This window comes from Watersipora subatra, chromosome 8 (genome assembly GCF_963576615.1).
Source record: "Watersipora subatra chromosome 8, tzWatSuba1.1, whole genome shotgun sequence".
Taxonomy (NCBI): Eukaryota; Metazoa; Bryozoa; class Gymnolaemata; order Cheilostomatida; family Watersiporidae; genus Watersipora; species Watersipora subatra.
This window is the reverse complement of record NC_088715.1, coordinates 54,706,809-54,731,754: the sequence shown is the minus strand read 5'-3', so window position 1 is coordinate 54,731,754 and position 24,946 is coordinate 54,706,809. Positions and strand designations below refer to the sequence as shown.

Sequence of the window (24,946 nt, the reverse complement as noted above, 5' to 3'; positions counted from 1 at the left end):
GCATATTTTTAAACATATAAAATATATTACCTCAAACTCACATTCCGGAACAAGTTCAATGTCTTTATATGGTCCAACCCAAGGCTCTTTATGACCAGGAAAGTCTACCACAGCTTTGGGAAAGATGTTTTTGAGAATTCCATTAGGGCTGCAATTGGTTATATAATTGCTTATGCATATACCAATATTTGACATTAGTATCAGGTATTACCATCACATTAAATTGTTTGATTTTATGATTTCAAACACCAATATAAATAATGAAGAAGGAATTAAGCAATAGTATCTATGAACGGAAGGAGTCAGCCAATGATAGCTCACTAGTAGGAGTAGCTATCTAATGGTGTTCAGTTAGTCAGATGAGCTAACCACTGGTATTCAGTGAGTCAGAGGAGCAAGTCAATGGTAGCTCATTAATGAAAGAAAGTAACCAGTCACCTCTTATGAGTTTGAAAAGCTAACCAATTATGTCTAAAAAGTGATAAGAGGTCAATTATAGTTTTTCATTGGTTCAAGGGGCTAACCAATACTACGAGTGTAAGAATTTAACCAGTTGTATCTCAGAAGAGTGATGAAATAACCAATTACTTGATACTAAATAAAATTTGAAAATTATAACATAGCACAGTTGAAACAGCTTCAGAACTTGCAAGCCTCTCTTATTAGCTGACTGCTAACTCGCAGCTGTTATTAAGCAATATCAGGAAGCGAGTACTCCTTGTCAATTATTAATATTTTGTGAGCTGCTGACTAATGCAAAGCTGGACATTGCTCATTATACTGTATCTAATATCAGAATCTAATAACTGGTATCAGCCAAACCGAATTCAATGTCTTTTCAAGCATCTGGTTGTAAACTTAAAGCTAAAATTGTACAATCAGAAATTGTATTTTTATGTCTATTGTCACGTAATTTAAAACAAAATTGGTAATATTGATTTCATTCTGGCAGTGGCTGCAGAAATTTTCAACGGTAAACTGATGACTAAGGCACTTCTGAGATTTACCATTTGGTAATGAGTAATTAACTATTTAAAGTTTCTGTCTGAAACAATCAACATCTAAGACCACACATAAACGCTAAAAGAAAACAAAGAGCAAAGAAAACTGTTGCTGTTACCTGACTTGTTCAGTGGTAGCTTGCTCACTGTGAGGTTCCATGGTTATAGCTAATCTTTTGAACCTGACTTTGTCTCCTTTGAAAGGAATTTGTCGTCGAGCCAGTATCCAAGCTGTATCACTTCCATCTACCCATTGAGGATTTTCATCGTTGTCAAAGATTACCTTGTAATAAAAAACATCAATAAAGCAGCAAAAAATTACTATACATTTATAAATGCTAATACTTCATATTAACATTTATAAAAGACAAAAATATAACATATTCAGTGAAAGATATATTGGATGAGCTTATCAAAGGTATTGCTGGTTGGTATGACTTAACATACTTCAGTGAGCCAAACGATCAAAACAAAGTCGGAGTAAGTTATGTAAGTTTATAAGTACTTACTTTGTGTAAGTTCATAAGGACTTACACAAAATTGTTGTAGATTTTTTCGGAAAGTATCGGTATTATTCTATCATTTGTGAGTGTATTTTATGTTTTGGTTGATCTGATTGCCAGGATGTTTCAAGATTAAAATCAGCAAAAGGTGATCGTGGTTCAAATGCTCAGAAGAAAAATATGTGCAAACTAGTTTTTATCATTGTGGTAGTTGATATCAGCTATTGCGTTCAAGTTGCCCCCATTACTCGTCTCTATTCTGTTGAAATCTTTGCAATTATAGACATTCTAGTTGCACTTTGACTTGGCCTATGCTTTTCAATCGTGATCAAATTTTATCGATTTTAATCTTAAAAAATTCTGGCAATCAGATCACCTCAAACATCAAAAACAATCACAGATGATAGAAAAATACTGACACTTTCTAATATAATTTACTAAAAGTTTGTGCAAGTTCAAATTTAAATCTGGGATAATTAACAAATTTTTATTTTATAATTTTAAGCTAAACTATAAAAGCATCAAAAGATTTACTTGTGATGAGACCAATTCTCCTACCAGCTCATCTAGTGATGAGCTATTTTTAAGATAACAACTAAACACCTGAATTATCTAGGTTTAACATATAGGCCCTACAATCTGTTTTTGAGCAATAATAATATTTACTAGTATGAACAGAGTTAAATTATGGCCAACTGCAGCGTTAATAATTGAGAGTGTGCTTTGAGAAACTTTTTTTGTTGTTTGATCTAATGACCTTGTGTTATTACAGCCTTTATCTTGGTCCCAAAAATAAAAACTACAAATGAAAATAAAATAATAGCCACAACAGAAGAATTATGGCTTGCATACAAAGTTAATATTGCAGTTATAGAGCAGTGATTTTAGTAGTCTAGAATCTTCTTTAAAATTGTTGCTAAAGGGTATCTTGGCCATTGAGGGGTTTTCGCCATAACTCGCGCCAATAATACAACAAAATTCGCAGTTTTTTTTTCTTTTTATTAGGGCAGTGATCTTTGTCTATCCTAAAGATCTAAGGCTTACAGGTTCATTTGAATGTTGTCTGGCAGATCAATATTGCCATAAATCTCTTTTTAAAACCATAGCTCGTGCTGTCAATTTCTAAAGTCTTCAAACTTTTTAGCAAATAGTTTTCTTAAATGGTAACTTTACACAAGCATATAGAGGAGAGTCTATACTAACTTACTAGAACTTTTCCTTTATGCTTATGTTGGCCAAGTTTTAGCTGCAATCCAATTGTGCCAATAGTAGTTTCTCCTTCCATGTACTTTCTCATTGATTCCTGAGTAAAGTTTAAAGGGTTTAACCTAGTACATGCTCCTTCCTTCCATTCATAGAAGCTGTCTACTCCTGAAACAGCACAGATTTTTGTTTTCAAACTTCAATTATGCAGTAAAACTATATCACACTGTTGTTGTATATTCACACATGTAGCGCCTAACATTCTTTCATGTCCATTAGCTGTTGATTAAACTTTGACCAAAGTTGTTCGAATTTGAAGCCACCCTCTAATTGAATGACTTCTCTATTTGGCTGCCACTTGACATTCTTTGATCTTTATGAACCCTTGTATACAAAAAGTATTCACAAGGAGTATTAATAATGATGTATAGTAACAATTATAGCAATTATAGCAATATTATAACAATTATAGCAATACAATAATTATAGCAATACAACTAATGATGTTTATGATTAACAATTAATTATTTTGTTGTTATTATTTTAATTTGGTAATGGTTGTCACGAATTTAGTGACGGTGTACTTAAAAAGATTAATCATCACAATCATCAAAACTACAGTCAGATTTGAAGTCACTAAATCTAAATCCAATCCATTATCTTCTGATTAGTCCATAGTGCGGTTTACAACCTGAAAACCTTTAAAGCTTTTTGATGAGCAATGATAATACTCTTCAAGAACACCGAACAATGTAATAGCAGCCATTGCCATGGCGTATCAAAATTTGTTTTCCAAGGCGAAAGCTTTACATTTTTTTTTCAAACCTTAGAAAGTGCCACATCGAAATAACTAATAATGGTATATTGATAATATTTTTCACTCAACGTAGTTCTTGTCTAACTCGGTCTGATACTCTGAGGTATACGAAAAATGGTTTAACAAAAATGCTGAAACTGAAAGGATTAATGTCGCTAGCCTGAAAGAGATTGCTAAATACAGGAAGCATTGGCATCACTTTGCCTATGAAAGGGTTAAATTTATCTCCCCATAAATTTGACGAGCATTCAAAAACTATAGCGCCACCATATTTTTTAATTGCACCTGTAATAAAATGCTACTATAAGGGAATGGTTAACAATACAGCTCCATTGCATTCAAATAAAGATTTTACGGTATATTAAGCACACTGAAAGAAGGCACAGAGCACATGTGTGTAAACTTTGGATGAAATCGGCAAAAAAGTTGAAAACGCTAAGGTTTGCACAAACTAAAAGACACACATACTCTACACACAGTAGCAAAGTAGTATTTATTAATATAGATCGCAAATTTCATGCTTATCGGGTACAGAATTCAATACTAGACTAATTTATCCAAGATTTCTTCAAATGCCAATATTTGTCTGTTACCAGTTATATGCAATCAGGTTAAAAAAATTAAGCATTTGACTACAAAAAAAGACAAATTTCTTACCAAACTGCATTCTCCGTACAGCGTTGTTAGTAGACTTCAGTTTATACATATTTGCCTCTGCTTGCCTCAAATGGAGAGGCGAGGTATTGCTCCCACTGAGAGCGTTCAGAGATTCAGAGGCCAATTTGTACACAAGTGCGAGGTTCTTTCGAAGATCCCGGAGCTCCTTAATGTAGGCATCAAACTCTATTAGCAGAGCTCGAGCTTCAAGTGGCTCCTTCTGGAGCTGATGGGTAAGATAAGAGCAGTGTTAAAGCCATTCAGTATTGCAGATGCGAGAGGAGACAAATCTTAAAAAAATGAGAATAGTTCGAAAGCAGTATATCTATATATATATTTCTTAATGTACATGTATGTCTGTGGATATGTGTGTCATTCCGGCTATAGATTTTAAAATTTAGATATTAAAATTCCACGTACCGATGGATTTAAACTCACGACGATTGCGTCAAGAAGTTTCTCATCCGGGCGCTCTACCACCGACCTAGAACACCATAGCGAACAGGTACGCTTTTATATACCGGATACACCAGGAGCACGGTAATTATTTTAGCTTTGCGTCCACGAATTACGATGCTCCTGTTCAGAAATATTTTGGGACCTAAGTATATGCAACGTAATGATTATTCGTCTTTTTTCATTAGTGCTAAATTGTTTGGCCCCACGACATCAACAATAATTCATCTGGAAATTAAAATTTGGGGATTGGTGTACTGATTATATACAGTAAAACTTTGGTTTTCGAACGCGTCGTTTCTTGACCAACTCAATTTTCAACCAGAGATTTTGAGGTTTGTTCATCTCGAAGCTCGAACACTAATTCGGTTCTCGACCAAACCAGAGCATGCACATTGGAATTAGAACAGCTCTCTAAGCAGCATGGAAACATTCGTTAACAAACGGAGAAGCATTTCATGCTTCATAAATTTTTTACAAAAAGGGAGGAAACATCTGGGACGACGTCTCTTCTACCAAAAAGGGAGGAACCATCTGGGACGGCGTCTCTTCTACCAAAAAGGGAGGAACCATCTGGGACGGCGTCTCTTCTACCAAAAAGGGAGGAACCATCTGGGACGGCGTCTCTTCTACCAAAAAGGGAGGAACCATCTGGGACGGCGTCTCTTCTACCAAAAAGGGAGGAACCATCTGGGACGGCGTCTCTTCTACCAAAAAGGGAGGAACCATCTGGGACGGCGTCTCTTCTACCAAAAAGGGAGGAACCATCTGGGACGGCGTCTCTTCTACCAAAAAGGGAGGAACCATCTGGGACGGCGTCTCTTCTACCAAAAAGGGAGGAACCATCTGGGACGGCGTCTCTCCTACCAAAAAGGGAGGAACCATCTGGGACGGCGTCTCTCCTACCAAAAAGGGAGGAACCATCTGGGACGGCGTCTCTTCTACCAAAAAGGGAGGAACCATCTGGGACGGCGTCTCTTCTACCAAAAAGGGAGGAACCATCTGGGACGGCGTCTCTTCTACCAAAAAGGGAGGAACCATCTGGGACGGCGTCTCTTCTACCAAAAAGGGAGGAACCATCTGGGACGGCGTCTCTTCTACCAAAAAGGGAGGAACCATCTGGGACGGTGTCTCTTCTACCAAAAAGGGAGGAACCATCTGGGACGGTGTCTCTTCTACCAAAAAGGGAGGAACCATCTGGGACGGCGTCTCTTCTACCAAAAAGGGAGGAACCATCTGGGACGGTGTCTCTTCTACCAAAAAGGGAGGAACCATCTGGGACGGCGTCTCTTCTACCAAAAAGGGAGGAACCATCTGGGACGGCGTCTCTTCTACCAAAAAGGGAGGAACCATCTGGGACGGCGTCTCTTCTACCAAAAAGGGAGGAACCATCTGGGACGGCGTCTCTTCTACCAAAAAGGGAGGAACCATCTGGGACGGCGTCTCTTCTACCAAAAAGGGAGGAACCATCTGGGACGGCGTCTCTTCTACCAAAAAGGGAGGAACCATCTGGGACGGCGTCTCTTCTACCAAAAAACCTTGCCAAAGAGATAAGCCTTCCAGTTGAGTTACTCTGAATTGTTTTGGAGGAGGATTCTCTTTTAGAGATGTGAAGTAAATGTGCCATTGCTGTTTATATTTTATTTTTCCTATGATTTTTGATGTAAATGATCTGTTGGATTTTTTGCTGTTTCATTATCAATTTCTGAAATTTTTAGTATTGTATCTTAACCTTTAATTTTTTGATGCTTTAAGAGACGAACATATGAAATGTTTGCTTTTGTTTTATTTTCCATCATCATAAATGAAAAACCTTTTATTAAAGTTATACCTGACTTACATTTACCTATTTCTATTTATAGTATGCAGTATAAAGTACAGTTTATGGTGTAAAATGTTAAAAAAATACTTTACTGAAGTTGTTTTTTTAATTTGGAATGAATTAACATTTACATAAATTTATTCTAATGGAAAAAATTGTTTCGGATCTCGAACAACTCGGTTTTCGAACAACCTTCTTCCATGGTACGTTAATAAAAGATATACAGTAAATCACTGACAATTATGAAACTTTAAATTTACAGTGGTTTGAAAACCTTTACAGTTGCTTTATTTATTTTTAATTTAGTTGTCCTGTACAAAATCTTTTCCTCATGATATGAAGTTTGAAAGTTACAGTTGTTTGAAATTTTTTACATTTGTTTATACTTTCTCTCTTAATTTATTTCAACTACACAAAAAACTTCCCTCATGATATGTAGTTTGAAAGTTAGAATGGCAAATATTGTTATATGTTAAATACAAATCAATTTTCGGTTCAAAGCTTTTTTATTACCGGCTATAACTATTAAAATCTTGGAATAAGGAATCTGCATCGAAGAAGATTTGATCTCAGACCCTCTCGTTCGCAAGTCCAGCACCGTAACAATTAGGCCACAGAGATTGATTTCAAAGCTAGCTGATATATTTCATTATACGGTAGCAAATACTCAACGTCTTTGCGTACTGCGCCGGGTCATAGCATAACGCCATTGGGTTAACTCAGACTTTTAGATGCCAGTTCTCTGATTTACTTGGTGATCTTCGCTTTATTTAAGGTAAACTTTTGTTTTTGTTTGGTTTTTGCCTTCAGTGATTTGCTTAGTTTTGAACTTTCCTATCAAAAATCTGTACAGATACATATACAGGTACATATATATAGGCTCCAGCTCATACTGAAAAAATAGTACATTAAATAAAATATTTTTTCTGTCACACTGAAGAATCTCCATTTTATGGTTACCACAGCCCTGGTATCTCCCTCTCGTTTGTTCATTACAGTTACTGATAGTGTTAGCTGACAATAAGGTCATAACAGTACTGTTATATTGTTTACAATGCCTTCTTTGCAGTGATGGCTCATTAAAAGTTTCTAAACCAAGCAAAAAACTGAAAAGAGATCTGTAACTAGTTTTTCTGAGTTTCTGTTGTTTACATGCTGTGAAATTTTAATTTGAGTCCAATTACAGTTTTGGTAGCAGTAAACGTCAAACTCTATGCTTATCACAACATGAGCTTTCAGTAAATATAGGAAGTCTCTTCAGAATATAATTAGTATCGGTTGAAAAGAATTGAGGATTTATCTGTAGAGATGAGCAAAGGAACAGTCTCCTTTAGGTTATTTTACCTCCTGCATGTACTTTTTGTTTACAGCCACCTTTGTCTGTCTATATCTCTCCTATAAATTAAAAAAACAAAGTTTCTCTTTGTGTTTGTTATTTACTTGGGAACTTTGGTATTCCTTATTTGAGAGAGCAACAACCTCGAGAGATGCTAACTCCGAGACCATACCCATATATTTAGGGGTTCGTTAGTCTCACAGGGTCAGCAACTGAAAGCTGACTGAGTTTAAAGTTTGGGAAGAAATTTTTAACACACGTTTATCTGACTAAATGAGATTCAAACTTTCTACAAAAATGACCATTCCTATATACCTTTTTAGCCAGAATTAATTCTATGAATAGTAGTTTAAAATGGCTAATATCTAAATCACTCTCAAAAGCATAGTTGGGAATTTATCAATTTTTTCTTCTTGTACTCATCCAATGGATAAAGTTACGGCCATATATTATACCAGTCTTTAAACTTCTTCCTTTTCTCTCTCACGCTACTTTAATATTTTCCTCAATTTTAGTTATTAGTTTTAGAAAAAAGGGAACGAAATTGCTTACTTTCTTTGTACACCTTTCCTTAGTGACTTCTATCACATCCTCAATTTTCCTTTTCAGCTTGTCTGCTTTGCTTGGTAAGCTATCCTTAGTATTCTTGGCTTTGCTGATCTGCAGTCACACAGAACAGTACATCAAAAGCAAAACTAATTTTATTTTAACATAAAAACCTCTTTTAATGTAAACGATTCTAAAAGCTTTTTTGTGCTTGCAATTATTTAGGAGGTCTAAAAATTTTCTCGAGGAAATTTTTATGTGTAAGAATGATTCTTCACAGCATTGTTATATAATTGCAGTTTCAATAAATAACAATTAAAAGATTTGCTTTAAAACAATCTTTTGCTTTGAAAGAAAAAAGCATTTAAGCCTTGAAGCTTTCTATGAATCACATTATTTTATTAAATCATAAACAATATCCAAAGTTGAAAACTTTGCAGAATATTTGGGTCATGATCACAAAAACCATGGTTAAGTCGGGATTGTAACATTTGGAGTTATTTACATTAGCAGAAGGAGAAAATTCTCACAGTTATTTTGCAAAAAAGTTTTGATTCTAGCTTAATTACAGCAGATTTCATGGTCAATACACTGAATGCGCGTTTACCATTAGTGCGAAAAAATAGTTCCGAGAAAACTGGTGTTAAAGTTTGAGAAACGAAAACCAATGCCCAATTTTGTTTACATTTCAAAACGTCATAGCAACCAATATCAAGAGGGTGTGATATTCGTCTATATTTCTGTCTTTCTATCCAAAAATTATGCTGAATTCAAAAATCTAAACGGATTTTAGCTGGTTGTCACAGAAATAGCTGTATATTTATAAGTAAATGTATTACCTAACTTTGTAGATATTTAAAAGGGCTTGGCAGTACCGCAATATCAGGTACAGCCAAATCATCATCAAAATCTTTAAAAAAGTAACAACAGTAACATATTGCGCACTATCGGTCACTATATACTTCGATCTTGAAAATTCGAATAATTATTCTTATAATTAAATCTGATAATAATCCTATAAAATCGAATAATTATTCTTATGATTAAATAATGTAATAATCTTTTAAGAATTGTTAGGAAATTATCATCGTAATTCCCTTTACTTTTACTGTTTTTTTACATCAGTTGGAACACCAAAGTACTCATTATAAGTGTGCAAAATGTCAGAGTTATCTTTAAAATCGGCAAAAAAGAAACGATTATATTTATCGGACGCCATTTTTCAGTACTTCCTGTTTAGCTTAGCAACGGTTTAAGAGGGTTTTTGCCGAGGGTTGAAGACTTCTATTGGCTAAACTGACTTAAGATTCAGAAAGATCACTCTTTGATTGGTCCAGATGCATGTGTTACAGAAATCGTTACCAATATTGTAAATTCAGTTGGTACTACTTCAAAGTCGGATAACTCAACTTCGTGATTTGTGACTTAACCATGGTTTCTGTGACCGCGACACATATATCAGGACAGCTGAGACCATTTTTCTAATGTTATCTAATTTGGTTAATTGGGGGTATCTTCTATAGTTCACCTTTAAATGTAAACAATGTTTGCTTATACAATTTTGTCTTGGATAAAAATGGGTGAATAGTTGTCATAAAAAATAAACCAATTAGCAATATAGGATTATCCAATATCGGTGTCTGGATGACAGCCATCTTGGAGTTTCAGAACAGGAGTTTCACTGTAGTTCATTTTTTCAACGCCCAAATGCAACAAAATATTTGTGCTAACTTATATGACTGGCCAAAATATAGTAAGTAGACAATATCAAACATGATGGATTATAGGATTTATATTAATGCATTGAATAATATTTGATATCTAGCATAGTTAAAAATGTTCTGCTCTTAATTTTTGTTAGAAATTAATTTGAATTAATATTTTATTTCTGCCTGACGCTAACTACGTGATCACACTCCCAAATAAAAAAAACTAAAGTAACTTTACCAAAAGGTCTGGTTCTTCATTCAACTTGGAACAGCTGTCATTGAGTCTTTGCAGGTGGCTCCTCATTTCTAAAATCAGCAGATTTTTAGCACCAAGTAAACAGAGCACCATAATTTTTGTAAACGATGTTAATTTGTTATTTAAAAAATGGGACACATGATCTATAGGAACTCAACAAAGTAGTGACTAGTTTTACATTTTTATGTCAAAACCATTTGTAGTTATTAATCCCTTGGTATTTATTTACGCAACTGAACAAGTAAGTCCATATTTTACCGCTTCCTTTGCAATGCTCGATAATACAATTTTTAACAAAAATAAAAAAAAATCATTTCGCCTATATACTTTAACGCAGCTGAAGGAAGAGGTTTGACTTGCACTTTTGTTGTAACATATAAGCTAATTTAACAAAATAGCAAAAGCCAACCAAACTTTATTTAAATAGATCTAATCTGAATTCTATTAATAAAGAGTGTTCTGTAGCTGTCATCAGTTTATCAGTGCAGTCAATACTAGTGAGCTAACAACATATTCATACTCATTTTTGCTACTTTGTAGGAGAATTTATTTCTGTGACCAGTCTCCGCATATCTTTAACAATGGTCTGGAAATTATTCTGACAAAAACAAAATGTGAGATAAGGATGCGTTGCCATAGTACCAGTTGTGTTAGTACTTCCTATTTATATCTAGCGATGAAAATGACCAGCTACATATAAATAATGAGAATAACTTGTGTTTGCCTTATAGTTGTACACTAGCATGTTAATTGCCTACAAGCTGCGTAATAAGGAATTTACTATTAACTACGATGTTGGCCGCACTGAGAATTCTCGCAAAATTTGTGAACTTTGGTTACCTGTTACTAAAATAGTAGAGCTAATAAAATAAACAAGGCTCTTTTGCAATTTACCTTTTTTGGCGATTTCGGAAGGCTTGCTTTGAACAGTTGATAAAGCTATAGCTCTATTTACAGCTCGCTTCTTCTGAGCTTTTTGCTGACTCGCTGGTTCTGCAAAAGTCAGCGAGTAACTTCTAACAATCACTCTATTCCACAATCAGTCCAGATGCGTAAGACTGTCTATGGTTGTGTTTTATGTATAATAGCAGATCTTCAATCATCTTTTAGTATAATCTATTAAAATCAACAATTAGAAACCATAAAGCATGAACCTCTGTATTACAAATCAAATTTGCTTCACTGATAACAGATAACTTACGTTTTGGTTTGAAATGACAACTCCTTTCTTACAAGACTTTAGCAATAAGATAAACGCTTTACAGAGATTTTTTCTGTTTGCAAGTCAACCGTTTCTTATCAAACTAGCTGAGTAATTTTACTTTATGCCAAACATGGCATGGTAAGATAACTTTATTCTCTGTTTAGAACTCAAGAGCTCAAAAATCTCATAAAAAATTTAATTATATTTTTGTTAAAGAAGCTTTTGTTTAACATTTGATGCATATGTTTCTGTATACCGCTTTGTAACAAAAATATTATTATAAATGCAATTTTTGAATTGATAAAATTATTAACCGAAGTTGCACAGAAATACAGACCCGCAAAACATAAACAAGTGTAAAAGAAAATATGAAGATACCTGGAACTTCATCTGTCCATGTTAATGCTGGATGCTCAAAAACCTCTGCTATTGGTGGCATAAGTTCAGGATGTCCAAACAAACCAAGAAGCATAGTTGTAAACAGCCAGTCCCCCTCAGTCAGCCTCTAAAGTAAAATTAAGATGGTAATAAGAGTTATATGTAATATGTATGATCACAATAACCTATATATAGACCAGTCTTTCATTACCTTTTTATATTTTACTAATATACACTGTATGTATATTATTTATAATTATATTCGTTAATAGAAATTTGTCTATTTATTCACATGCTATGTTATCATACATTTACGCATATTTATTCTAATCATTTAATAACTGTTGTGATGAAATTTGTAATAGATTAATGCTAATATTCTATAATAGCTATATGTAAGTAGTCTAACACATGACACTTTTATATATTTCCTTTGTTTAGAGTTTGAAGTTTGTTTAGAGATATAGGCTATGGTGCCAACAGACATGCCTGCAATTAAAAATAATTATTTTTTGTGTTTTTCTAAAAATAGATTTTTACTAAAAAACTTTATGAAATTGCTATAACTTTGACATTAGATGAAATTTAAAAAAGCAAGTAAAAAATAAAATACTTTTGTCTATAATCAAAATATTAAAAGATAAGAAACATTGTATAGCCAAATCTTACATAATTTTAAAAAATTGATAAAGTTGTGTTTTTCTTATTAGAAAAAAATAATACAAATAATATTGATTCATATTTATGTACAAAATAACCACCACAAGATAATACTGCATGTTATTTTCCTTTATACTAACAATATAATAAAAGGTAAACAAACAAAATGTTGTTTTGTTATGTTAAAGTATTTGTAAATGTAATTATTTTCATTATTCTATTCATTATTCTAATTTTCCTTATTCATGAAAACTTGTGTTATTCCTACACATTTTTGTTATTTATATTTTTTGTAGAGTCAATTGATTTTTGCAAAGCGGAGCCGATATAAAAGCAGATCATTAAGGAATATGATAAATATATCTAATTGTTATTAAAAGCGGAATTCATCTTACTATTCTGATAAAAATAATGTTATGGTACCTCCTGAGGTGCAGTTTGCTCCAGTAGATCTTTGTATAACCCTTTCCACTGGTTAGCCTCGGGGAATTTTACGTAGACTATGGGGCTGTTTCCAGAGGCTGCATCAGAGAGATCAAACTTTGTCAAAGTGCCTGGACTAAAAAAGTAATTTTTAGAAACTTACTATATGACACCTAAACATGAAGGGTTGATTGCAAAATAAGCATTTTTGTCAGAATTGCGACGTGATTTAAGTTTAGCAAATATATTATTAAAATGGACAAAAAAAAAATAAAGCTAAATTAAGTGAAACCATGCATCTAATTTTATGCTATTCAAACTATATTTGCTGTAAAGTTTACAATTGTACAAAAGTAATAAAAAAAATAGTTTTTTAGCTACCATGTATAAAAAGGAAAAATATTGCGCTGTCTTTTTATGAAAGCTGTTACGTTAAAACAGCTTATATTTCTAGAAGTTCCAAAACTTCCTACAACCTGCATATAACTTATATATATATATAAATCTCAACGTTTGTGTGTCATCTGTGATTCGGTCTGTTTGCCCATAGCTATTAAAATCTTGGTATGAAAAGCTCTCTTCGCACTGGATTTGCACTCACAAAGATTGCAATAGCCAGATTTTAAACGAGCATCTAACCACTGAGCTATACAGCTTTTAGAATTCTATAACTCCTACTATATACCGTATACCCTTTGCTCGATTGTATGCGCTAAATGACGTATTAATGGATATTTTGCACTCATGGGTTATGATGCCATTGTTACAACATATTTTACGCCTAACTCTTTGAAACGATGCTTTTTCGTGTTCGCCATACTTACGCAAAAAATTTTTCTGCCATAAGATTTCAACAAATATTTCTCTCAAAATTAAAATTTAACGATTGTTGTACCAATTCTGATGAAATAAAAAATGATGATATGTTATTTGCATATCGACATTTTGTGCTATTTTTATGGGAGCTGTTAATTAACTCTTTCGCTACCGCTTTAAATTCTGACCGAACGATTATTCTGCCCAAATTAATTCAAACGGATTTTCAAAAAACCGATGTATCGCTAGTTTTTCAGCAATATCTCGAGAATAAAAACATATGTAGTTTTATTGTAAGACACATTTTATTCAGAAAAAATTATCTACAAGATAGGTTTAAAACCATTAAGTCAATTTCAATCTCGCAATTTTTCGGACACTTTAATTGCGCTGAACTAACACGGTGTGTTTCTCTTTGCCATGACGATAACGATCTAGTTTTGGCCGTTTTGAAAAAATGATCAGAAATAGAATTGTTGAGCTAAATCTTTTTTCTATTGATTGCACATGCTTGGCAACAAGTTCATTTCATTGGAGACAAATTTTAATTAGTCTAGCTAATGTGAGGGTTTCGTAATAAAAAGAAAAGTGAAACCCTATTGATAAGCCAATACATCGGCCTACGGTCGCTAAAGAGTTACAATTGCTTATAATTTTGGAAGTTCAAAAAACTTCCTTCAACCTGCATATAATCAAAAGTAAAACAAAAAAGATTTAACAAATGTACTTTTCTTTATTACAATTGGTCAATCAAAATGATAGCTACCTTCCTCTCTGTACATTATCTTTTAAAATTAACGAGGGAGAAATAACTTTTTTATTTTATATGTATTTATATATATATTTTATATATAATTTGAGGGTCCTTATTAAAAAGATTGTAATTTCTATTGTAATGCCTCCACCTAAAGTTAACTTCATTTGGGAATTATCTAAAAAAATACCCAGTTTTGTTGTTAATAAAAGTTGAACCGTCAAAAATAATACAGAACAGAATGAGTGTTAAAATCTTTTATTTTTCGATTACTACAGCCATTGCGGTAAATGTGTCAACTTTTTTGCAAATGATAAATTTTGTGCATTCTACTAATAATATGATTAGAATGTGGACCAAAATGAGACTCAAAGCCATTACATTCAACTTATTAGAGTGGCAATCAAACCGCCTGAGTTACTCAGCTACCTTTCAAATCTATCAATTATTTCAACAAGAGAATAAAAATTTCATTGTGCAGTGGCAGCAAAAGCAAACAGATGAACGGAAAATAGCCAATAATAATATTGATAGGAAGACTACAATGTTGGCCAATGCAAGGGTCAAACTCACAACGTTCAGCATATGGTGTCAACATCTTAAACAAACGTGTTAAGTGGCCCCCTTTCAAAGCCTTAGAATAGTTTCTCAATTATGGAACAAAGATTTCTTTGTGATAAAAAGCAAACAGATGAAAGGGCAGACAGATGGATAATGACCAATAATAACAATAATAATGGTAATAATATATATATTATTAGCATTATTATTGTGTTACTTATTGTGTTATTATTATCATGTTACTATATATATATAGTAACATAAGCATGTAATATATTATAGTATAACATATAATGTACTGCAATGTAATATAATAGGTTGTCATATGATGCGATGTAATATGATATAATTTAATACATATTTTTGATAAAAATTAAAAGATGCTTTGTGTGAATATTTTATATAATGAAACTACCTGAATGCCTGTCACTGCACGAGTACTAAAAAGGTTTTGCACAAACAATTAATTTTTAATCAGCATATACAACATTTATCATTCTAACCTTAGATGAAACATTTGTTTAATTCTTTGTATTGTGTTTATTTCTGTGTACTACATGTATGTTTATTTTTGTGTAATTTTTACTGTAACGGTTGCAGTGTCTACTACAGCTCTCTACCAATAACAATAGTTTGTCATAGTTTAAACATTTTTCTTTACATACAGGTGCATATTTTTTTCTGTGTGGCTTCACGCATACTTCGAGCTGATATAATAAGTGTAAAGTTATGAAATAATGGTAGGTGTAATATGTATGTGTATAAATTATTTTATAGAATAACCAATTAGACAGCATTTTAATGTAATGGATATAAGTCTGTCTGCAGAACTGGAGGCTCCAGGCTGGAGTACAAATCCAGTGCGCAAAAGATTTGTCATTCTCAAAACGTTATCGCTATAACCATGCACGCATAGCACAAATTTATATATACTAGATAAGTGCCTGATGTTGCCTGGGTATAAAAAAGTTTTAGCACAAAAAATTTCTTTTTGTGTAAAAATAATAACAGTTATAATTCTAACTTTTGAACTTTGTATCATGGAAAAAGTGTTTTGTACAGCTTAAATAAATTAGGAGAACCAGTAAAACCACTGTAAAGGTTTTCAAACTTTTTCAAGTAAATATCATATCGTGAAAAAAATTGTTTTGTGCAGTTGAGTTAAATTATGAGAAAAAGTAAAACAACTTTAAAGGTGTTTGAATGTGAAGTATTTAACAAATAATGGCTAGATAGAGTATGCTTTGCTATGATTTCAATGAAAAATGATTTGGTAGAAAATTATACGATTTTAATTTGTTTTAGTGTTTCAGTGTGTTCAGTGTATTAGTTTCAGGCTAAAATTTCATATACAGTAGTATACAAATTTATAGTAATTATCTAATGCAAACACCTTCTGGTAAAACTCAAGAAAATTATATTTACACACTGTACATATTAATAATTAGTAACAAATTATATGTTAACCTTAGTAACTATAGTTACCTACAGTAACTTTAGCGCACTATTATCTGCAACAAAATTTAACATTACAATGTAATACATGCAGTACGTAACGTAGGGAATAAGCAGTTCTTACCTTCGAGACAAATGTATAATATAAATGTTGAATTTAGCTTACTGAACACATACTTAAAGTTAAGTTTTAGTATGTATTTTAATAAACTAAACTTCACCTTTTTGATGGGCTACAGTTTCATCACTTATCTCTTTTGGTTTCGTTTGTACTGTAACTTATAACAAATAACGCCAAACTGAAATTGAGCATATAATCTTGTGGGAGGGACTTTGGCAAATTTTCTTTACGAAATAATCTGCGCACTGGCTGCTAAATCTTAATTTTGATAAAATTTTATGTCAATATTTTACGTGTGAAAAGTAAAAAACCTTTTTTCTTGACATGAGATGAAAAAACATCGTAATCTAATTCGTAAGCAAAAAGAAGTTGTGTAACAGGAACATCGTAGCTCGAAAGCACGCTGTATTAATTAATAAGTTAGCAAGTGCAATTTCAAAAGGGATATACAATATATGATAAGAACTATGATTGTGGTAAGATTGCCTTAGCCTAGTGAGCACTTTTTAGTAGATTTGCAATTTAAATGTCGCGAGCTGAAATTAGGTGCGAATGTGATTTTTTGTTGCCAAAACTTTATCGCTATAATTGGACAGACGACTGACAAACAGTAAGATTTATATATATATATATGTATATATATATATATATATATATATATATATATATATATATCTGTTACATGGCTGCCACTGGTTACATCTTAAATCAAATCTGATGAAAACGGGTAAAATCGTTAATTCAAATAATGAATTGAAAGTGTAATACATTTTTATATGTTGTCTATTGTGTTATATAAGTTATACTATATAACACAATACATTGTTGATAATTCTGATAATGGAAGCGTTTGTATTGTATGCATGAATGATTTATGATATAATGTTTAACAATACATTATAAATTACCAATTCTTTTTGCGGACACCTTGCCAGCCAAAGTGTGGCTGCTCAGCAAGTATCTTAACATCATCTCCAATGTACGGCAGTTTTGACTTCTTTAGAGATTTCTCAAGCACGCTCATGCTTCCCTTCCACATCAAATCTTCTGGAAATACTACCCTAACCTAAAACATATATTGATCTTTTTGGTTTTGTGTAAAAAGTCACAAAAGACAATTTTGTTATAATATCTTACAAAGACCAACATATAAAAACAAGCAGATAGGTAAACATTTTTAAAAACAGAGGGACACTTGGGATTTCAAAATTCAGTATTTTAAATAATAGAATAACATAAAAATTTGACAAAGAATTCTTTTTCATGACAAAATTATATAGACAAAATGTTAGTGCAATTGTAGAAGATTCTACCTGAATTTATTTAAATACTCTGCAGCAAAATGATAAAATTTGAGTATAAAAAAATAATTATCACAAGAATCCGCAGCATTGATTATGAATGAGATCATATTTGGTATGATTATTATCCTTCTAGTTTTGGGATTTTGAAAAAATTTTGATACCAGAATACGCAAGTATCCCACACTCTACAAAAATATTTAAGTCATTATTGGCCTTGATTTTATTAAATTTTAAGTCTACATTTAAATCTAATCAATAATCAAATTTTAAATATTAAGTTTTATTACTAATGCTGCTAGTTGTGGCAGAAGAGATAGCAAAAGGTAAATCAGAAATGGTGAAACAGCTCATGGAAGGCCCATTAGGGTTAAAATTACTTGTAGAAGGTACAATTAGATTAAAGTACCTGCCAAGAGCATGCTATTATCAAAAGATATACTAGTACTAGCAGCTTTGTTGTTATTAGCATTACTATTGCAAGTAGTTGCAAAATTTGCATCGTATTGATAAGAAGAATGACTTTCATTGCCATGTAAATTATCTAAACCAGATAAAAAATGAGGGTCATCTAACTCAAAATCACTATCACTATTTATTTCACTGTTAATTCTAGCCTCTGGCTCTCAAATATAAATTTTTTGATTGTAGTCAGCGCTATAAACGCCTGCACGCCTACATGTAGCTACATGTACTTTGCCAAAAACAAGATCTTACCTCAGTAAAAAGCGGGAACAGAAAAATATATAGCGAGACAAAACAACCTGTATTGCAGTTAAAAAACTCAGTCTATGTTGTAAAACAATTTTTTCTGCGCAAAACAAAAAAATATGTTTCCATATCTGATACTAACTGAGAAAATTACGAAATCAAAAATACCTGCACAGCCGCTAGTTGGGTAAAAAGGAAACTAGCCAGTTATATTGGTTGATCAGAGACGTTGCTAAAACATTTTTGCTTAGTTAAGATAAAATCAGAAACTCCTAGAGATTTTGCATAACAAAATGCAGATTGATTCTGTTGCCCATTTCATAGCAATAAAAATCAACTGGATACTTGGCTCTTGCAATTTAGCCTTTGTTTTTGATTACCGATTTTGGAAAAATATGGAACCTCTCATATTGGCGGTATAGGATTGATTTCAAACAGGTTGTACTTTGTAGAAAATTTTAAGATGAATATGGTGTGGTAGACGCTGGGCCCTGACTTTCTTAATCCTAAAAATACTCGTATATATATCTTGCATGTTGTGTTGGCTCTTTTTATCGTATTGTTAATAAATTGTTCGTTTATACTATATCGCTATTATGTTTTGCGTCCGTTTCTGTTGTATCATTATTGTAATGTTTGTCTATTATAACCATGCCAACAAATTAGCGATTCCATTTATTTTTATTGTTAGTTGGTTTTTCCTTACTCAGTTCCATTATCTGGATTGGGTAAAGGAATGTATATAAAAGGAAACGCACTCGATAAAAGATAAGAGCAGTTGTTGTAAGCTCCTCAACTAATGGATTTCCCTTCATAAATAAAAGCAACGAAAAATCCGTACTTAATCTCTCTTCTTTATCCAAAATTCTAGATCATGCCTAAGTAAAGGCTGGCAAATTCCTTTACAGCAACAAACAATATTTAGCTACTGCTAGTGGTTGCCATGCAACAAGCAAATGAACTGTGCAATAGGAGTAAGAAAGCCGCTGAAAATATGTAGCTTTCTGATTTTAAATAGCTGAGACTGGACATGTGTGTCAAAGCAAAACTTATTTCCGATTATAAAATCAACTTTGCAGCAACGAACCGCTTCATCATTCTCTGGCTTCTCCAACAGGATTCCAACACTCAGATGAGTTACGTCACTTGAAATGAAATCATCAAAGTTTTCACCAAGGTCGTATTTGAATCTCACGGAGTCTCCAACTTCAAGCTCTGAGGACTCATCTGTATCTATACATGTATACTAAGAACATATCATATAGCTGATACAGCATTCCGTGTGGCAGTTGTGTAGAAATTGTTCAGTTGTAGATGTTACTGTTTGCATTTTAACAAACAATAAAAAAGCGTATTACAAAACACTTAATCTATCATTATTTTTTATTTAAATTATAGAATAGATAACTTACTTGTAGTAACTCTTTTTAAGGCTGCTATCTTTATATTTGCATAGCTAATTTGTTCTTCATGTCAGATGGTAAACTTTAAACTAACCAAAACATTGGCTTATTTGCAAACAAATTTTGTTCACTATTATTGCAACTTTACTTTTTCAATTAAAAATTTGCTGTCAAGTCAGTTTAAATATGAAAAATAGCAAATATTTTTTAAATGTAAACTTCATTAGCAAAAACATAGTTTTTATATAATGAGAACTAGATGTGTATGTGTAAATATACGCATCTCAGTGTTTGTCTGTCTTTTGTCTGTCCAATTATAGTAATAAAGTTTTAGGAATGAACAATCTGCTTTGCCCTGTATTTGAACTTGGAATTTTCAGGCCCGCAGACAGGCACGCTTAACTACTAGATTATGTGTCCAACTAGCCATGGTGAATAATTGTGCCTATATTTATTACATTGGGTAAAATACTTTTGATTAAAGCGCTTGGGAAAATCCTATTTGTTATTACTAGCATAATTGATTATTACGCGTAACAATTATTAAGCTGGCTTCGTGCATGGCTTTTATTACAGCAAAAATTTAGACTAGCTTAAATTACTAGTTTATTAGGTAAGTTACTCAAATTTATTGGGCAGTTCTCTTATTACTCGCGCAACAGTAAAAATTCCATTAGTTTATATATATTTGAAAATATTAGGGGTCTGAATGTAAAATGGTGGCAAAAAACTAGGCACACAAACTCCTTAAAATGAGAGATTGCGTCTTTCCATCTATTTTTTAGTTATGTTTTAGTTTTGTAGCAACTTTTTAGTTATTTTTTAGTAATTTTTAAATACATAGTTTATACAGGAAAAAAATTTGTGGATTTTGAAAAGGCCTATTTTATTCTCATTAATGGGTACCAAAAATTAATTTATAGACAACAAGTCATGCATGTATACCAATTTCCTTTCATGAACACTCATGCTTCTCCAAGCATTTACGAATTTGCTCTCAGTTTTATAGTTGGTAATTTACACAAGAAGAATTTTCTGAATTTTTAAAAGTCATCGTTGGCTTTCAAACTACATTTAAATTTACAAAAAAAATGGCCACAGTGTAAAAATTAACATTCCTTTTTACAAATTGTGTAACTTACAAGCTCTCATGTCTTGTACGCTGTTTTTACTCTTCTCCAGATCTTCTGCAAGCTTTTTGGCATTTCTAAAGTTTTTAGCTGAGCATTTACCACTTTTTAAGTTTTGAATCGCCTGCGCCACAGCACTTTTCAGCTTTTTCAAGAACTTGACCTTGCTGATTCCTTCTTCCAGCTCTGCTGTCTCCTCATTCTGTCGCTGAGTAATGCCTGAGAGCTTAAACAACAAATTACACAAAATATGAGGATCATTTTTGTTTCTATCCTATTTTATATAATTAATACTCTTTGCATTTATAACATTGAAGTTAATTAGGGATAAAAATTAAAACCAGGTGATAACTTACATAAGATAGTTTACCATCTGCTTGAAAACTTGTTGTCCTTCTATGTTTATGTTTAGCAATTATCTATTTTGTTAAATGGGACATATCCTTGACTCACTGCAAAAATACGTTCAGCCGAAAAATTATCATATTTAATTTTTATTTTATTGCAATAATAGTCATCTCAATAAAAGATATTTGATTATGTATGGGAATGTACACAAAATGTATAATAATACGTTTTTGGTTTGGGTTACTCATCATACGGTACGAGTTTTAGCAGCTTATGAAACCGAGGCTCAGAGTTGGTGCTTTAGTAAATATGCGTTTATAAACTTATGAAACAGAGGCTCAGAGTTGGTGCTTTAGTAAATATGCGTTTATAAACTAATGGAACAGAGACTCAGAGTTAATGCTTTAGTAAATATGCGTTTATAAACTTATGGAACAGAGGCTCAGAGTTGGTGCTTTAGTAAATATGCGCTTATAAACTTATGGAACAGAGGCTCAGAGTTGGTACTTTAGAAAATATGCGCTTATAAACTTATGGAACAGAGGCTCAGAGTTGGTGCTTTAGTAAACATGCGCTTATAAACTTATGGAACAGAAGCTCAGAGTTGATGCTTTAGTAAACAAATTTTTATAAACCATTTTAACTGTCTTTTATTATTAAAGGATAAAATTTTAAACACAAGATTCGGTTATACTGTAAAACAACGTTATTGATTTAAAGCTGGTGGACAATATATTTTAGGTTAAATAAAGCCCTTATTGGCGATTACAAAGTCATACCCACCTCTGTTATATGCACTGCCATTTTGTGCATGTATTAAATTGTTGTTAAAATAATTAAAATATGAAAAAGTGATTTTGCTAGTTACCTTTTGGTGGCATCGTTCTTTTGTTTCTTTGCCGTATTTATTTATCTTTCCACGGATGGCACCGAGATCGAAGTGGACTGTAAACATCTCAAGGCTGGTCCTACAACACTGATAACACAAACAAGAATACTAATCACTCGATTAGTTAAAAAATAAACAAGCGATATATCTATATTAACAAGAAAATACATGATACATTATTTCGCAAGGTAAAACATCATCAGAAAAAATATGATTTTACTTTAAAATATAAAACAACTAAAAATTGCAATAATAGTAGTTTAATTTTTGAAAATAAAACAACAGATGTTTGAATTTTTTAAACTGTGGGAAGAATTATGTCAAGACCTATAAACAGCATACCAATTATTTTTGTCAACTTTATAGAGAACAAGAATCATCCATAGGCTGAGTTGGTATACAGCACAAATCTCTATAATATGAGATTAGTAAAAAGATATTTAGTAAGTATTCTGCTTACCATAGCTTCTGCTCTTAAATCCCATCTGTGAGCCAGTGTCAACTCTTCTACCAGCACTTTTCTCAACTTTTCTTTGTCAATATCGTCCATTTGCACTGGAAATTCAAACTGGGTGTTTATAATCTTGAAAAGAGCAAATTTACCATAAGATTTGAAACATTGTATAATTTAATTTTGGGAAATATAATTAATTTGTGTTACCATCTAATTATCAGAGTGCAGTTTGAGAGTACAAGGTTTGTCAAGTAGATAATGCTAAATTCAAAATACCTCTTCCTCTCATTAGCAAATGATTTCAACTAGTCTCTGCCAATAGCCAAAATTTGATCAAATCTTTAAAGGCAACACTTACCAAAATGCAGGATTATTTGTAACATTATGGACTGCCAATTAGTGTTACACAATTTTCAAAATATATCCTTTTTAATCTAATCCATGATGTCTCATACTGTGAATAAAATTTAAATTAATAACTGAAGTAGATATGCAGGGGATGTGCTGAGGCTAGTAGCAAGACAAAATGGAAGAGCCTAGTTTTTTGGCCCATTTTTGACTAGATTTATTCTTTTCACAAAAATACATGTACTTCTCACTACAATCTTGTTACTATTGTAGCATCACATTTTATGCGTGAGTAATATGTGCATCGATTAGATTGATTTTTAAAGTTGGGTCAATGTAAATTTGTTAATCCGAGTTCGGTTAATTCTAATCCGTGTTCGAATAGACTTTTTGCAAAGTAGCTCATCAAGTGTAATAATAAAAACTAAAACCACAAAACAGCTTCGAATTTATGCTAAAGATGTCTTCTCTTTTTCATTAATCACAACTCTTTTAAAAGCTCAGCTACTTGAAGCTTTCTAGACCAAATTTTTAGATATCATTGAACAAGTCGATAGACTGGGAGATAACTGTTTACAAAATTTTTAGCTTTTCCTCAAATGAAGAATTAGATAAATAACTAACTTGAGGCAAGCGCACACAAGTATCGAACATTCTGCTGTTTGTTTTTATTACTTTGCAGCATGTCATGACAAAGAAGTCTTACGCATTTGAACAAAGAGGTGCGACCAAAAAGTAAAACAAATCCTGCACATGCTTAATCAAGCTGTTTTTTAAGGCAGACTTTGAGCAACGATCTCCGGTTAGCTTATTTAAATTTTAGTTTTCATGGCAACTCTATAAAGTTTGCTGTTTTTGGTTCTCACCATTCCCTGCTCCTTTTTCTTTCACCAACTCAGCTACTTGATGGGATATCAAGCTGTCAGGAAGATAGCTGAATCCTCCATTTGGCATCGGATATTCCTGAATAATATGTTATGATAGCATTTTTGAGCACGCATAAACCGAAAAAATCGGCTGGTCACAATGCCAAAAAAAAGAACCAACAAAAACATTTTCATATCTTTTGTCAAAGATTTATTGAAAAGTGATTTCAACGACTTGCATTCAGATTTTAAATTTAAAATTTAAACAGCCAGATCAAAATGATAAGTTCTAACATGTTGTTAATTTTTTATTTTTGCTTTTTATATTTAAAGCTTTCAATGGATGAATTTTAAAGTGTAGGACATAACACAAAACTATACATATATACGGTAGCATTTTAATGTAAGTTTTAGGAAGTGATAAACTGTACTGCCTATTAACTCTTTGCATACTGTATGGTATACTGAGTTTCCTTGTGACCAACGTTCAGTGTTGTGTCGTCTTAGGAGGCTTCGTAAAAGACTTTTAATTAGTGAGTATCTGATTAACTCACTTACTGCGACTGTACTTAAACAACAGGAAACAATCATTTACCTGCGTGGAACCAATAGAAAATATGTTTTCGGCCAATGCTGAGCTTAGTTTTGCTTTGAAAAAAGTTTGTTTTTATCGTCATTTTTATTTTAAAAAAAACAGTTGGGTCAGACGCATTAAAGTGACTGAGGATTCACTATTTGTAGATCAATAGACTCTCAGTGATTTTTATAAACAATAGTATGACTGAAAGTGATTATCTTAGTTTTAGCAGCAACAAATA

The 24,946-nt window shown here is 32.4% G+C and overlaps 1 protein-coding gene across 1 annotated transcript in view; it reads right to left on the bottom strand.

Annotated features, from left to right (window-relative positions):
- LOC137402746 (uncharacterized) overlaps positions 1–24,216 on the bottom strand; it is a 30,030-nt gene extending 5,814 nt beyond the window's left edge. The window contains exons 1-15 of the mRNA XM_068089250.1: positions 24,129–24,216; positions 22,921–23,015; positions 22,440–22,547; positions 21,236–21,449; positions 19,778–19,923; positions 17,587–17,744; positions 12,972–13,107; positions 11,889–12,015; positions 11,201–11,299; positions 10,289–10,356; positions 8,348–8,455; positions 4,182–4,407; positions 2,712–2,875; positions 1,121–1,284; positions 31–148 (exon numbers count right to left, since the gene is read on the bottom strand). Coding sequence (XP_067945351.1) covers positions 31–148; positions 1,121–1,284; positions 2,712–2,875; positions 4,182–4,407; positions 8,348–8,455; positions 10,289–10,356; positions 11,201–11,299; positions 11,889–12,015; positions 12,972–13,107; positions 17,587–17,744; positions 19,778–19,923; positions 21,236–21,449; positions 22,440–22,547; positions 22,921–23,015; positions 24,129–24,216 — 2,019 coding nt within the window. The remainder of the gene's footprint in view (positions 1–30; positions 149–1,120; positions 1,285–2,711; positions 2,876–4,181; positions 4,408–8,347; positions 8,456–10,288; positions 10,357–11,200; positions 11,300–11,888; positions 12,016–12,971; positions 13,108–17,586; positions 17,745–19,777; positions 19,924–21,235; positions 21,450–22,439; positions 22,548–22,920; positions 23,016–24,128) is intronic.
- Positions 24,217–24,946: the final 730 nt, after the last annotated feature.